Here is a 13,889-nt window from a genome sequence, read left to right as displayed (position 1 = left end):
GCTCCTTACACCACTCCGGAACCCACAGGACCAGCATGAGGAGGACTACAACCATGCCCACTCACGTACCCGTGTAGTCATAGAATAGGCATTCGGCCTACTGAAGGGTCGTTTCCGCTGCCTCAGCAGGTCTGGCGGGGCACTCCTGTACCGCCATGAGAAGGTTGCTAAGATGGTCATGGCATGTGTCATGCTACACAACATGTGCATACGTAGAAATGTCCCCATGCCCCCTGACGCAGAACTGCAAGCACCAGAATATGGTCATGATGTGGGTGGGGATGTGGCAGAACCTCAAGGAGTCCGCGAGGCACAGGAGGGCCGTGAAATTCGTCAGATTATCATAGATTCATGCTTCTAGCACTCACGCCTGGTGGTTGATACATGGACACGGGAGTTGTGGCACTGTGTGTGTCTGGAACATGCACAATATGAACTGTACGCCTATGATGGCCTCGTACACAAAGATCAATGTCCACACATCTCATTGGATGATTGTGAAATGTTTATAGCAAATGTGAAATTGTGTTACACACCCCATCGACCCGCCACCCAAGTAAGCCCAACACACCCCCTCCACCCTCCTACCTCCCCCCCGAACACCAGTGTCCAAGGATGCTCATGGTCAGTGGGCAGACGCTATTGCAAGCCCCCTCTCCGGGTATCAGGGGCACCCCTGCCTGTGGAGCGCAGGTTCCTCCCAGATCTACGTTGGGGGCTGCCCTGGACGGAACTTGCAACGGATGATGTCTCTGCCTGCTCACGTCCATGCATGTCCCTAAGGGTTTGTGAGAGCTCAGTGAGGACACGGCGCACAGCGGCAAGTTCAGCACATACGTCTTTGGACGTCGCATGCAGTTCCCCCCTCAGGCTCTCGGTGCTTCTCTCCATTTGTACTCTCAGGCTCTCGGTGCTTCTCTCCATTTGTACTCTCAGGCTCTCGGTGCTTCTCTCCATTTCTGCCCTTAGTGTCTCTGTACATGTTTCTATGGCTGCCTTGGTACCCCCACATTCATCAGCATGGTCCTTGAGGAGCGTGGCCAGTTGCTGCTGTTGCACGATCACCTGGTCGAGGGACTGTTGCCTCTGCTGGGCCATGGCCATTTGCGGTGGTGTCACAGAGGGGCTGATCACCTCATGTTGCCTTGACACAGGGCTTGTGGGGGATGGCCAGTCGTCGTCTTGTGAGTGCCCCTGCGTGGTATCCTCATGTTGTACGGGATGAAACAAACAGGGGGATTGAGACAGGTCATGGATGGATCGTACATCGACATCACCGTTTTCAGTGTCGGAGCATGCTGCCATTAATGCAGTGTCACCTATGGTGCTGCTGCCACCAGAAGCAGTGCCTTCTGTGGCATCCATTGGGGGGGCCTGTGGTGGTGGTGGTGTTGTGGCCATGCTGGCTGCTGGGGTGCCTGTTGAAGTCCCCTCCTGTGTGCTGCCACTTGATTTGTGCTGCTGCCGTGTCTTGATGCGTGCAGCTGAGGTGGAGGGTCTTTGGCCGTTGGTCTTGGCCCTCTTTGCAGGTGTGCTGGTAGGGGTGTCCTGGAGCTCGACGTTTGAATCGGACCCTGTGGTGGAGTAAAGGAGGGCGAGCGTTATTAATGGGTCTGTGGAAATTGGAATGGCAATGTATCACATGCATTGGGGTGGTACCTGAGGGTGATTTGGGTCAGGGCCTTGGAGGTGGTTTCATTTTTGTGTGGATTGAGGGTGCAGTTGTATTGCAGCCTGCAGTTAGGGGGTGCCTGCTGCACGTGTAGAGGGTGTTTTTAGGAATTTTAATTATTTATTTATTTAATTTGACTTTTAATGTCCGCTATCAGGCCAATGTAAGTGGACGTTCTCCTGGACATGTGTTTCTGTTGCACTATGTGGACACATGGTACTTCACATGATTGAACATTGTGGTTTTAGCATAGTTTTATTTGGGCCACCTACCTGATTCTTCGGATGTCTGCACTCCTTTCTCCATCCCTCCGACTCCCTCTATGGTCTCCATTCCAATGGTGGAGGCACAGATTTCTTCCCAGGGGGTCAGCTTGATGGGTGATTCCGATCCTCCCCCGGTAGCTGTGGCAATGTTACGGTTGGCGGATAGTATGCTCCGTACGCGTATCCGCAAGTCGTCCCATCGCTTTCTGCATTGCTGTGGGTTGCGGGGTGCGGTCCCCACCGCACTTACCCGCTGTGCCACCAGGGCCCATATGGCCTTCTTGTTCGCAAGTGCCGTCCTGGTCATTTGCGTCGAGAAGACGACGGCTGCATTCTCCTGGAGGGTCTCTGTGAGCACCGTGAGTTCCTCACGTGAGAAGTGGACCTGCCGCCTGCGGTCGCACGCTTTTTTCGCTACTTTTCCCATTGTTTTGGTTTCTCTAGGGTGGATGACGGGTTGGGATGTCTCTCAGGGTAGTGTTTTTAATGGTTGTGTGAATGTTCTGATTTTATAGGTGTACGGCGTGCTGTTTCCCGTTCCGGGACCATGTTTTTGCTTCCGTTTCCGTATATTTACGGTCACCGTATTTTCCGATTGCCGCTCTTTACGGTGACCGCTATGTCCGGTGGCGGAATTGCACCTAGGTCGCCGTACAACGCCGGTGAGGGGCGTTTTGGGGACATTTCCGCCATCGCGGACTTTGCACTTCCGCCAAGGCGTACTGCTCGTGCCCGATGGGTCAGAATTAGCCGCACTTTACTCTGTCGTGCCATGGCGGAAACGCTATTTACGCTATGGCGGTCAGGTCAGTTGCTTTCCGCCAGGGTCGTAATGAGGGCCATTGTCTACACTTGTTCTACATTTCCTGGAGTTTTCTGCACAGCAAACTACAAGAACTAGTCAATAAATAAGGCATATCCATTAACAGGGACTTTCACTCTCTTCTGTTTGTGTATGACGTTGATCCCACCCTTGAGGCCCTGCTATTAATTATTCCGATGTGGGCCACCTCCTTTTGTGTATGTTTGTCAAGGTAGATGGGAGCAATCACTGACAATTTGGCTGCATTACATTGATTCCAAATCCTTGGAATGGAATTATCCACTCCATTCCTCTCAAACTACTGACAGAATGATAAATCTTGGCTGGTTATTACTAATATTAACTGTTACTTACATAGTGCTTTCACCAAAGCACTGTACATAGAACATTGCCATACAAAAGTATTACCCAACCTAAGTTGGTACTCATTAAACAACCTCGGAGGGCTGAAAAGCTGAATTGGCTTTGTCAGGATCAAATGTGCAACTTGTAGATCACACACAAATTTCAGCAGCATGTGTTTAACCTGCTGAACTATCTTAACAGCTTTAACAAAAAACTGCATACCGTGTAGCCTACCACAGGTAAAGTAGTGCAGTCCATCAGAAGCCATGAAGAAGAATACAACACAGAATGCAATGCTGAAGAAATATGGTAGCAAAATCCCCCTGAAGCCATGTTACTTGGGCTGAACCAACCACGCCTCCTGGAGTAAACCCTCCAACCAACTGCAACAGAAAAGGGGCATGCCTCCTCCAAATGGCTTGCACTGAACTTTCTGCCCTCCAGCTACTTTTAGGGAAGGGGGCAGTGTCCCAGTCTGTCCCTGCCCGTCTTCCAGTTCCTTGTTCACCCGTCTCTGTGGCCTCACTGTGAGAAGCCAGTAAGTGCGGGAAATCATGCTGCACTGAGAGTGCAGGGGGGGGTGCATCTAGAGATAGTGCAGGGTCGGTGCACTCTAGAGCCTGTGCACACCCACACTTTGCCTGCCTCAATTATCACTTTCTCAAAGGCAGCAAGGATGGGGAGGTGAGCCCCCTGGGGAGGAAATGCATGCTCCACTACTCTTCTAGTGCCAGCTCAATGGTGTGGGTACCTGGACATGCAAAAATGATAGTGTACGTACCCAGAGTTTTTACTACATATGAACTGTCAATATTCACATAAAAACAGACTTCCCCCTCCTCCTGCTACTATAATTCATACTCTATAAATGCCCTATCAAGCAGTCAATCCGCTTACTCAGTTACAATTTACAACTCTTTTGATACAAACATATTGAGACCGTTTTTTTACTCATCATGACATATCTTTTTATTTCAAAATATAAAAAAACTGTTTTATATTAAGAACCATTTATGTAAAAATCTTTTTTATAAAAACCATATATCACATATCATATTTTAAAGTGCATTCCATGCAACTGTGCAATAAAGGGTTAGTTAAACTGCCACATACCGTTGTGCAAATATACAAAATAGAATTTAAAGCAATGTTCAACCATTTCACGAACATTGCGCTCAGGGAGTACAGAGGTCTTTAACAAACAGAATTCTTTTCTATTTTCTCAAAACAGTGTAGTGTGGTCGCAAGGGACAAATTGGTCCATGTTACTTCTATTTTTACCAAACTCCCATTATCCTATCTGCTTGTTATGACATCCATTGAATCCCTGTGTCGGGGCCAGAGTAGGAGTGGGACTGTAATGTAATTGGCTTACGAGTCTGCAACGTAAGGAAGTCATGACGTTTGAGTCATGGTTGTTAGGGCAACGATGCAGGGGCCCAGTTCCGAGTCTGGTACAGGAAGGTCCCCTTTTGTGTGAGAATCAAGTCCGTTATGATGGGAGGTGAGATTACGAGTCTGGTTATGGATTAGATTTTGTTAAGTGGTACCACACATTATTCTTTCCCTTTCGGGTTGCCATGCCAATGTGGGCAGCCATCAGGGCCAGAGTAGGAGTGGCACTGCAAGATAATTGGTTCAGGATTATGCAATGTAAGGAAGTCATGACGTTAGCATCATGGTTGTCAGGGCAACAATACACGTATATTAGGTTCCTATGAGACGGGTGCGCTGCTCGTTTTCACTTTTCGAATTGCGGATCACTGCAGCCGTGGCCACTGGACCTTTGTGAACGTGACCGCACAGGAGTGGGGGTAAATGTTGGGTTCATGAGTGTTTAGTTTCTGATACAAGCACAATTTCTTTAAAGGGCTTACTTAACAGATGAGTTTTTCCTGTAGGCGTGGAAGCAATATCGTATGAATGTGCATCCCAGAGAAGGACGCAATTCAACTAGTGGTTTTAAACCACGTAAACATCCTTCATTCAGTTGGTGCTATACTTCGGTGATGGGGCACTCTAGTAGCAAGTCAGTTTGTAAAATGGTATGTTCCATTTTTTATTATTTGTGTTTGTAGAGTGAAACGCTAATGCTGTAGGTAGAGCGTGAGTCTTGCAAGGTCCAAGTAACGGTAATTACATGCTGTATTGTGTAGTGCCAAGATCTGTTTTGGGCACGTTGATAGGTGTTGTACTGTTGAGCCACAAGGCAGCTTTAGTCTTAAGACATACACATGTTTCGGGTTGGTTGTAGTTTTCATATATCAATGTTGGTCGTTTTTGTAGGAGATACAGACTATATAAATGCTGAAGCATTAGGGTAAGCGTTTTGGATAATGGCCTGTCTATGTCATAGGGGAATTTATGAATCTAACTAAAAGTAGATGTTAGGTCTTCCTTTATTTCTTTTCTTTCTTATAACACATGGCAATTGATGATACTGCTACGTGCTGGTGGAACCTGTTAAGTGAAGCACAACGCCGAGAAATGATTAAACAAGTATTTATTTTAAGTATAATCACAGCAGGCAGCAGACGCACCCAAAGCCCTGGAAGCTAGGATGAACTGCCTTTATTTCAAACGAAACATTCTGTGGACGCATTATGAAAGAATCCTGCTGGTTGGGGATTCTCAGAATGCATACCCATCATCTGGAACATTACTATGTATGAACTGGACAACAAAGATAACTAGCAAACCTAACACACCTCCCTCCTTACATATGAACAAACATTTTACTATGACTATTCAAGATAATAATCCTTGAAGCGATCTGGTAATTTCTTTGCCCTTTTATATTGCTTCTCGACACACCTTTGTCCAATTGTGGATGTGATATTCTTTCCTCCTCCTCTCCTTGGTCTTCACAATTCAGATTGTCTCTCATCACACTTTCGCCGCTAAAATTGGATGTGCTTTTAACCAGTCTAGACTTTGACCAGCATTCACCCCCTTCAAGTATGACCACACTGCCTCGTATAGCTTTCACTTTCCTTGGGCCTATAAACGTACTTTCTGTGCATTTTAAACCAAATCGTGGATTTTTAATCAACACTGAATCCCCTACAGACAAGATCACGTCTTTTGAATCCCCTACAGACAAGATCACGTCTTTAACCTTATAATTGGTATTGAATATTTGTCTGTATTCATTCTGAGAATCATGAATTAAATTCATTACTTTCTGCCTGTTTACTACGCAACCAGATGCCCCTAGCCATCCGGGACACAATCTGGTAGCTGGTTGCCGACCTTTTTATGACACAAACGGTGACACTTTAGTTATGGAATGTGGATTGATGTGATAATTCCACACCATTTCTTTTAGGAGTTCGGACCATTCAAGACTGAATTGAGTGCCAATTGAAAACCACCCTTCATAAATCTATTGGCTCTTTCCACCAACCCATTCGCCCTGGGATGGTACAAAGCTGTTCTTAAGTGTTTGATGCCATAGCGTACCAAGAATTCTTTCATCTTTTGGTAGCAGAACTGCACCCCATTATCTGCAATAATTTCTGTGGGAAAACCTTCTCTATAGAAGACTTCGTCAAAGAATGTGCTTAATTCATTGGTGGTGGCCTCCCTTAGGGCTTTCCATTCTAACCACTTGATGTAGTAATCTACGAACACAACCATGACTCTGAATCCATCACCCAAACCTTGCATAGGGCAATTAGGTCAACAGCTAGTTTTTTCCAGGGTTTACATGGAACTTGAACAGAGCTGAGGGGTACCTCTGTGTCAATTTTTCCTTGTCTGCTCTTTCACACTCATTGCAACCACGCACCCTCTTCTCCACCATACTGTCCACGCTTGGCCACCAATAAGAGTGTCTCAACAATCTTTTAGTACCGTTCATCCCAAGATGTCCTTGATGGGCTAGGTCCACTAAGCGGGCTCTAATGCTTGAAGGAGGAATTATCTTGGACCCCCTTCTCAGTTTCATTCCATCTTCAGACAAACTTAACTCTTGTTTGACCTCATATAGTCGATCAAAGTTTCTGTCTAAAGCATCCCTGCTGGGCCAACCATTTATTGTTCACTCTTTCACCCTGGTAAGCGAGGTATCACATGCATCTGCCTTGAGCCATTCCTCTTTTCCCACTGCACACGCTGTCATATCTGAAATAGTCATGTCTTCTTCATTGACTATTCCTGATATGTCTTTAGTATGTTCTATTGGGAGCCTAGACAAGCAATCAGCAACAACATTTTCTTTGCCTGGAATGTGGATGATTTTGAAATGATAACCTTGCAATCCCACCATCCATCTAGCGATCCTGGGAGAGCCTTTCGCCCAGTTACAACTACTCAGAAGTTGTACGAGCGGTTTATGATCTGATTTTTATCAGAAACTCTTGCCCCCAAAGAAAACAATTGAAGTGTGAAAAGGGCCAGTATACAGCCAATGCTTCCCTTTCTATTACTGAATAATTAGCTCAGCTCTTCTTAGGGGTCTAGAAGCGAAAGCAATCACATGTGATTCTTTCCCTGAGTCCTCTTGGTGCAGTGAGGCTCCTAAACCTATTAAGCTAGCATCTACAGTGAGAACTGTCTTCCTACCACATACAAAACCACCCAGTGATGGGGCCTCTGAAATGCCTTCTTTTATCACAGAAAATGCTTCCTGGCACTCAGCAGACCATTTGAAACGTACTTCCTTTTTCAACAAATTCCTCAAAGGTGCCGAGATAGTGGCAAACTTTTCTACAAATTTGTGGTAGAACTCCGCCATACCCATAAAGGATCTGAGTTGATCTTTATCGGTAGGTGATGGTACTCCACAAATGTTCTTCACTAAATTGGTTTTAGGTGATATCCTATGACCAGACACTTTGGGCCTCATTACATGGAAGGCGGTGAACCATGGCGCTATTAGCGCCATGGTTCATGCCGGTAAAATACCGGCACCGCCTTGGTGGAAAGGGGAATTACGCCCCATTCCAAGGTTGGCGGGGCAGTAATTCCCCCTTCCACTATTGCCCTTCCCCATTCCCATTTTTGCCCCATAGGGCTCTATGGGAATGGGGAAGGCGCTAATTACGGTACCGCAAATTGCGGTACCGTAATTAGCTCCACTGGTCCCTTTGCGGGTTGGTTTTTAACGCCTGCAAAAAGCAGACGTTAAATTCCCCAACCCGCAAAGGGACCTCGTAGTAAGGCGGTAAGGATTTACCGGTACCGGTAAAGTAACAGTACCGGTAAACCCTTACCGCCTACCGTGTAATGAGGCCCTTTGTGTCCTAAGTACTCAACTTCTCTGAGGGCAATGCGACATTTCTCCCATTGCACGGTAAGCCCCGACATTTTCAATCTTTGGAATACATTTCTCAATACTAAATCATGCTCACTCTTGGAACTTGCATAAATCAGTATATCGTCCTGAAACACAGTGACATTTTTAAGACCCTTGAGTACTTCCTCCATGACCCTCCGAAATACTGAGGCAGCCGATGCCAATCCAAAGGGCATTCATAAGTACTTGAAGGCGCCTTCTGGTGTAACAAATGCAGTTACATGTTGACAACTGTCCGATAGAGTCACCTGATGGTAAGCTGCAGAAAGATCTATTACTGAAAAACTAGGTTTTGCCCAGAACATTTTTAAATGTATCTTCCGATATTATGGTCCAAGGTGAACACTAACCTACCTTCATTTTGATATGACACCCATCAATCAGGAAATGATCAGTCGGCCCTTTGGCCTGGCCAGACACTGCATTAATTTGAAACACATGTCTTGCGTTCTTCTCCTGAACAGGCGGTTCTTCTGACATTCTATGCAAGGGCTGTGTGGCAACTTGGTATTCGGTGTCTCTCTGTTCCACAGAATTTACAAACAAATCTTTGCAATGTTCACGAAGTGGCCTTTGCGCTTGCATCTGTAATATTCGGCCAATCTTGCCGGGCACGTAGGAAAGTTTGCTGAGTGTCTGGGTTTGCCACACCTGGAACACTTCTGATTCCACCACTCCTTTCTGGTTGTTGTTCTCCTTTTCGGCATTACTGCACACACACCCTGCGCGACACTGTGCGATGACTGTCAATCTTCATTACCTTCATGTATTGCAATGTTTGCTCAATACTGCGTGTCAATTCCACTGCTTGCTCTAAAGAGACATCCTTGGCAAGTAACTTTTCCTGCACCCTGAGACTGTTGGTGAATCAGTAAGATTTCCGAAATCACATGTGTGGCTCAGTGTCCTCAAGGATGCCACATATGATTCCACTGATTCTGCGCTGTCCTGTGCCTGTTGAAAGAACTTGTGCCTCTCGAACGTCACGTTCTTCATGGGTTCGAAATGATCTTCAATCTTTTTTAAGACTATAATGTATTCATCAGCATCTCCACCACCTGCCTCCATACCATGCGTGAGACCATCGAACACTATGCGCCCTTCATGGCCTAAATTGTGTAGAAGGAGTGCCCTTTTCCTGGCAGAGCTGTATCTGTCACCCCCAATGGCTATAATATAATTTTCGAACATCTTGACCGATCTGTCCCATCTCACAGGAGGCCGGCCTGGTTCAGAGAGAAATGGAGCCGGAGGAGGAATTGCTGCAGCCATGTCGTCAACCTTAACAACTCCTGAATTGTATGAGTCAGAAATTCAGCACTCTTGAGATTGTGGTAGCACCCTTCGCATGTGTACTTTGTGGTTCAGAGTAATAATGTTCTTGGAATGTCAAGACAATAGGGCACTTTGTGGGCTGAAGGCTGGATATGTTTAAGCAATAAGCATTTGTGACATCACAATGAGTCTCTGGCAAGCTCAATGTTCCTTGTGTGGAATGCGGTGAAGCGTTCATTTAAGCATTCAAAATGAAGTCATAAATAAAATTCACATAGTCGCTGATTTTGGCCACAGTAACAGCGTTGCTAAGCAATGATGGCAACAACGTCTGAAAGTAAACAAATGCTGCGTTGCAGCCGTTGAGTCCGCCTCCACGTAATGTGATGATGTGGGTGGGTCCAAAAATGTGCGCGTGGAGGCAGCTGTTTGATATTGGGCTCTGCGGAGTCTTACCCTGATGTGGAACCTCCTCCCCCCAAATGCGGCACACACCCTCTGACCTGATAGCGGGCTGTCACGTCTGCTGCCTGGTCTGCTGTGGGGATGATGAGGGTGTGCAGCCGCAGCGCTGCAGCTGGGCCGCAGGTGGCTCGCGCGCCGCTCCACACTCCCGGGGCAGGGAGGAGCGGTGCCTCGGAGGGGTGGCTGTAGAGGGGACCTCTGTTTGGTCCTGGCACCTGGGCGGTGGTCCTGCTATGAAAGCAGCCATGCTGATCAGCTGGGCAAACGTGCGGTTCGTCCTCGTCACCAATGTTAAGTGAAGCACGACGCCGAGAAATGATTAAACAAGTATTTATTTAAGTATAATCACAGCAGGCAGCAGACGCACCCAAAGCCTTGGAAGCTAGGATGAACTGCCTTTATTTCAAACGAAACATTCTGTGCACACATTCTGAAAGAATCCTGCTGGTTGGGGATTCCCAGAATGCATACACATCATCTGGTACAATACTATATATGAACTGGACAACAAAGATAACTAGCAAACCTAACAGAACCCTTAGACAAAGTTTGTTTGGTAATGTATCATTCTGATTTTGGTATGCTTTCTGCTATTATAATAATATGATGGTATGGACAATGGGAATGTCCATATCTATGGACTTGTCAATGTATAATCCTGTTTCTGATTTACGGCAATATAACGCACCTGATGAGGCAAACGGGCGTTGTAACGTTTGATCTTGTTTTACCGTTGTAAATCTAAAACATCTGTATGACTACGGTAGCCCTGAAGAGGACCCAGTGGGAGGGCAGAAACACGCATTGGCACACTACCGTTTCACTGCAATTAAAAAGAAAAATTGTCATCCTTTGGCCACTGTTTGCTATTGCTTATTGTTGAACAGGGACATTTCCAATTTATATACTAGGCTATGTGCACAGGCAGCTAAGGAGACCAACGTGCTCAGTGACGTTATATATGTAATGTTTTTGTGATTTGCACCGCTGCCATTTTCATGGTCTCCAGGCACTCTGGTGAATATGAAAAGGAAGGGGGTTGGGATGGCTTAGTGGGATGGAGAGGGAAAGGAGCAAGAGGGCTTTGATGTGCTGTTGGTAGCTTCAGTTTGGAAAAAGTGGTCCCTGTGCGCTGGTTGGTTTTTATTTGGTAGACGTTATGTGGTGTTTGGTGTATGAGGGTGATTTATGTGCGACTGGTTTAGTTACCTGTTGGGTGTTGTGCAGTGTCTTGTTTGAAATAGTTTTTTTTGTTTGTTATCTTCCGGGGAGGTATGTGTGTGATTGGTTCAGTGTGTGAGGATGAGTATGTAGAGTATTCGAGAGTTTTAGGAGGGTTAGTGGGAGTCATCCGAGGTCTTGGTGTGCGGGGTTATCTTCATCCATTGAGTTAATATTATTCTATGGCGATTTGCGGTCATATATGATGAAAAGGAGCTCGTGAAGGGCTTCTACTGCACAGCTCAAAGGTTTTCAATGTGACCGAGTACATTAAGAAAACCCCAAGAAAAAGTGGCAAAAGAGAAGCTGTAAAGAAAAGACACATCTACACATAGTTGTATTGACAGCTTCTAAGTGCTATACCAAACGTCTTGTTGAACGGTAACTCGCCGTGCCGGGATTCGAAGGTGTGAACGCCGTTTGCCCACATGTCGCTTGAATCGCTGACCTGGTTTAGCGCTGGAGGGTGGAAGACCAAAAGCAAGGACGGAAAATCACCAGTTGAATAACGAGGACAAACACTTCTTATTTTGTGCTGCGAGTCCGACCCTACAAAGGTCATTTCGTGTAGCTCAATTTAACCTAGCTGCAAGCACGGGCATGCCCCTCCATGCGCTGGGTAAAACCAGCGGGATTATTTGCCAAAACAAGGAGCCCGGGTAACAGCATGGGGCAAGAGCGGTTGAAAATGACAGTTTCAATTAATGCCAACAGCTGCCTAAGCAAATAGGTCGCGCGCATATAATGGTGCCTTTTCACCCTGGCAGTGGTAGAGTCGGATATCCCCGAACTAGAAAACACAAGCTATCAATAAAAATGAATACATTGGGCATTTGATTTTTTAGATGTTTGGCAACATCAGGATCAGAGTAGCTTAAAAGTCAACGTGCATACATACACGTGAAAAGTCCCCTGTAACATACACAATGAAAATGGATTCGAAAAGCGCCTGTTGCACACGTTCTCGCTGGGAGAAATAATTTCTGCACGGTAAGTTAACAAAATTGAAAAAGATCGACACAAATCAGTGGTGCAATAACCATTGGGAAGATCGTGCTTTAGAACCTCCCCCGAACCCCCTAAAAAATGTTGGGCTATGTTGACTTGACCTGGCTGACCCACAGAGCAGTGACAGAACAGGACAGGCTATAAAATGATGTCCGCCGGCTGCACGGTAAACAAAGACCCAGTAATTACTAATGTATATAATTTCATTGTTAGCGCCTGCACTAGCATGTATCCATTGTTAGGCAATTGAAATTTGGATGGGGAAAGCACTTGCATGTCGGGGGAGCTCTGGGTGGGGGCAGGAGGCAATACTCATTCTCACAGCAGTCCTTAAATGGATGGGTTCAGATGCGGGGGAGGTGCGATGTTACTAACATCGAGGCTGCGAACATCCTCATTAGAATGTAGAAAGTTAAATGCCCTAGGCAAGTAATGTTGACCCCCCCCCCCCAGTCTCTGAAGTTAGCCCACTCCCAACAGCTGAAGCGTCACCCCGCCCCTCACATTCAGTAGAACTGAATATACGTGAAATCGGATGTACATTAAAGGAGTACACTGCAAAAAATACACACGCGAAATATCGTGTCCAAAAATCGCCTTTCAAAACCGCCACCGTTTAACGTCGAAGGCATCGCAACCTCTGGTGTTTTAGTGGCGGGCGAGGACTCAGGGAGAGAAGCCGGCAGAACACTGTTGCCATTGAGTAGCAGGTGAGCGAGTAGGAGGGTGACTGGAGGCTCTGAAGAGGCTGGACGCAAGCACGCTGCAGCAACATGTGCGGGTGCCCCTATCACGCACCCCCATCTCCCGTAGACGACGGTTAATGCCACCATTCGAAAGTAAACAGATGTCCCTTACCTGTCGTGAAACAGTCCATCTTCAGAGGGGTGGGCGAGGTCACGTACCAAGTAAGCGAGTAGCGATGAAGGGAAGGGCTTTCTGTAATCCCCGCTGGTTCAGCCACGTGCGTAAGGCACTTGGACGTTGTTCACATCAAGGCAGCGCGGCACTATTGCCTTGGAGTGTCTGTTATGTGTTGCCCATAGCTGCAGGCTGAGAGGATCCTATATGCTTGTTCATTGGTTGGCGGAGCAGTATCTATCTCTGAAGGGTGGGGACGCGGTGTACAACATTAACCATTTCTGTTTGTGTCACACATTTGAAATAACCCTATCCCCTTCTCTGACAGACACACTGGCAAGTGACAGAGGCAGTTTTTAGGGGTGGGGCGGTGGGGGAGGGGGTGAGCATGTGGGGAGTGGGGCTGAGCCGTATTAATATGTCCCCTGAATGATTTAATAATTGAGAGCAACCGAGAATTGTGGGGGATTTGGATACAACTTTGAAGAGTTCTCGGGCAAAGGGGTTCTCAGCTGGAGATTTTTTTAAAGAAAACGAAATGGGCTGAATTTGCAAATCTTGCAGCACAATGTTTGAGGAAAAAGTGGGTAAAAAGCCATGCAATTTAGAATTGGTACAGTAAGGTAATACAATGAAACATTCCATAGATTCTAG

At 46.5% G+C, this 13,889-nt stretch overlaps 1 protein-coding gene across 4 annotated transcripts in view; it reads right to left on the bottom strand.

Moving 5' to 3' along the window:
* The window catches only part of LOC138453478 (uncharacterized), a 1,096,265-nt gene extending 1,082,775 nt beyond the window's left edge, over positions 1 to 13,490 (bottom strand). The window contains exon 1 of one of the 4 annotated variants that reach the window (XM_069606374.1): positions 13,233 to 13,490. In XM_069606374.1, the coding sequence (XP_069462475.1) occupies positions 13,233 to 13,251 (19 nt within the window). In that variant the 5' untranslated portion in view covers positions 13,252 to 13,490. The remainder of the gene's footprint in view (positions 1 to 13,232) is intronic. The other 3 variants (XM_069606376.1, XM_069606373.1, XM_069606375.1) reach the window with 3 other exon arrangements.
* Between the last annotated feature and the right edge of the window lie 399 nt (positions 13,491 to 13,889).

The sequence above is a fragment of the Ambystoma mexicanum genome, chromosome 4p (assembly GCF_040938575.1).
Source record: "Ambystoma mexicanum isolate Mex_15411 chromosome 4p, UKY_AmexF1_1, whole genome shotgun sequence".
NCBI classification, from domain to species: domain Eukaryota; kingdom Metazoa; phylum Chordata; class Amphibia; order Caudata; family Ambystomatidae; genus Ambystoma; species Ambystoma mexicanum.
This window is presented reverse-complemented; position numbering and strand designations above follow the sequence as displayed.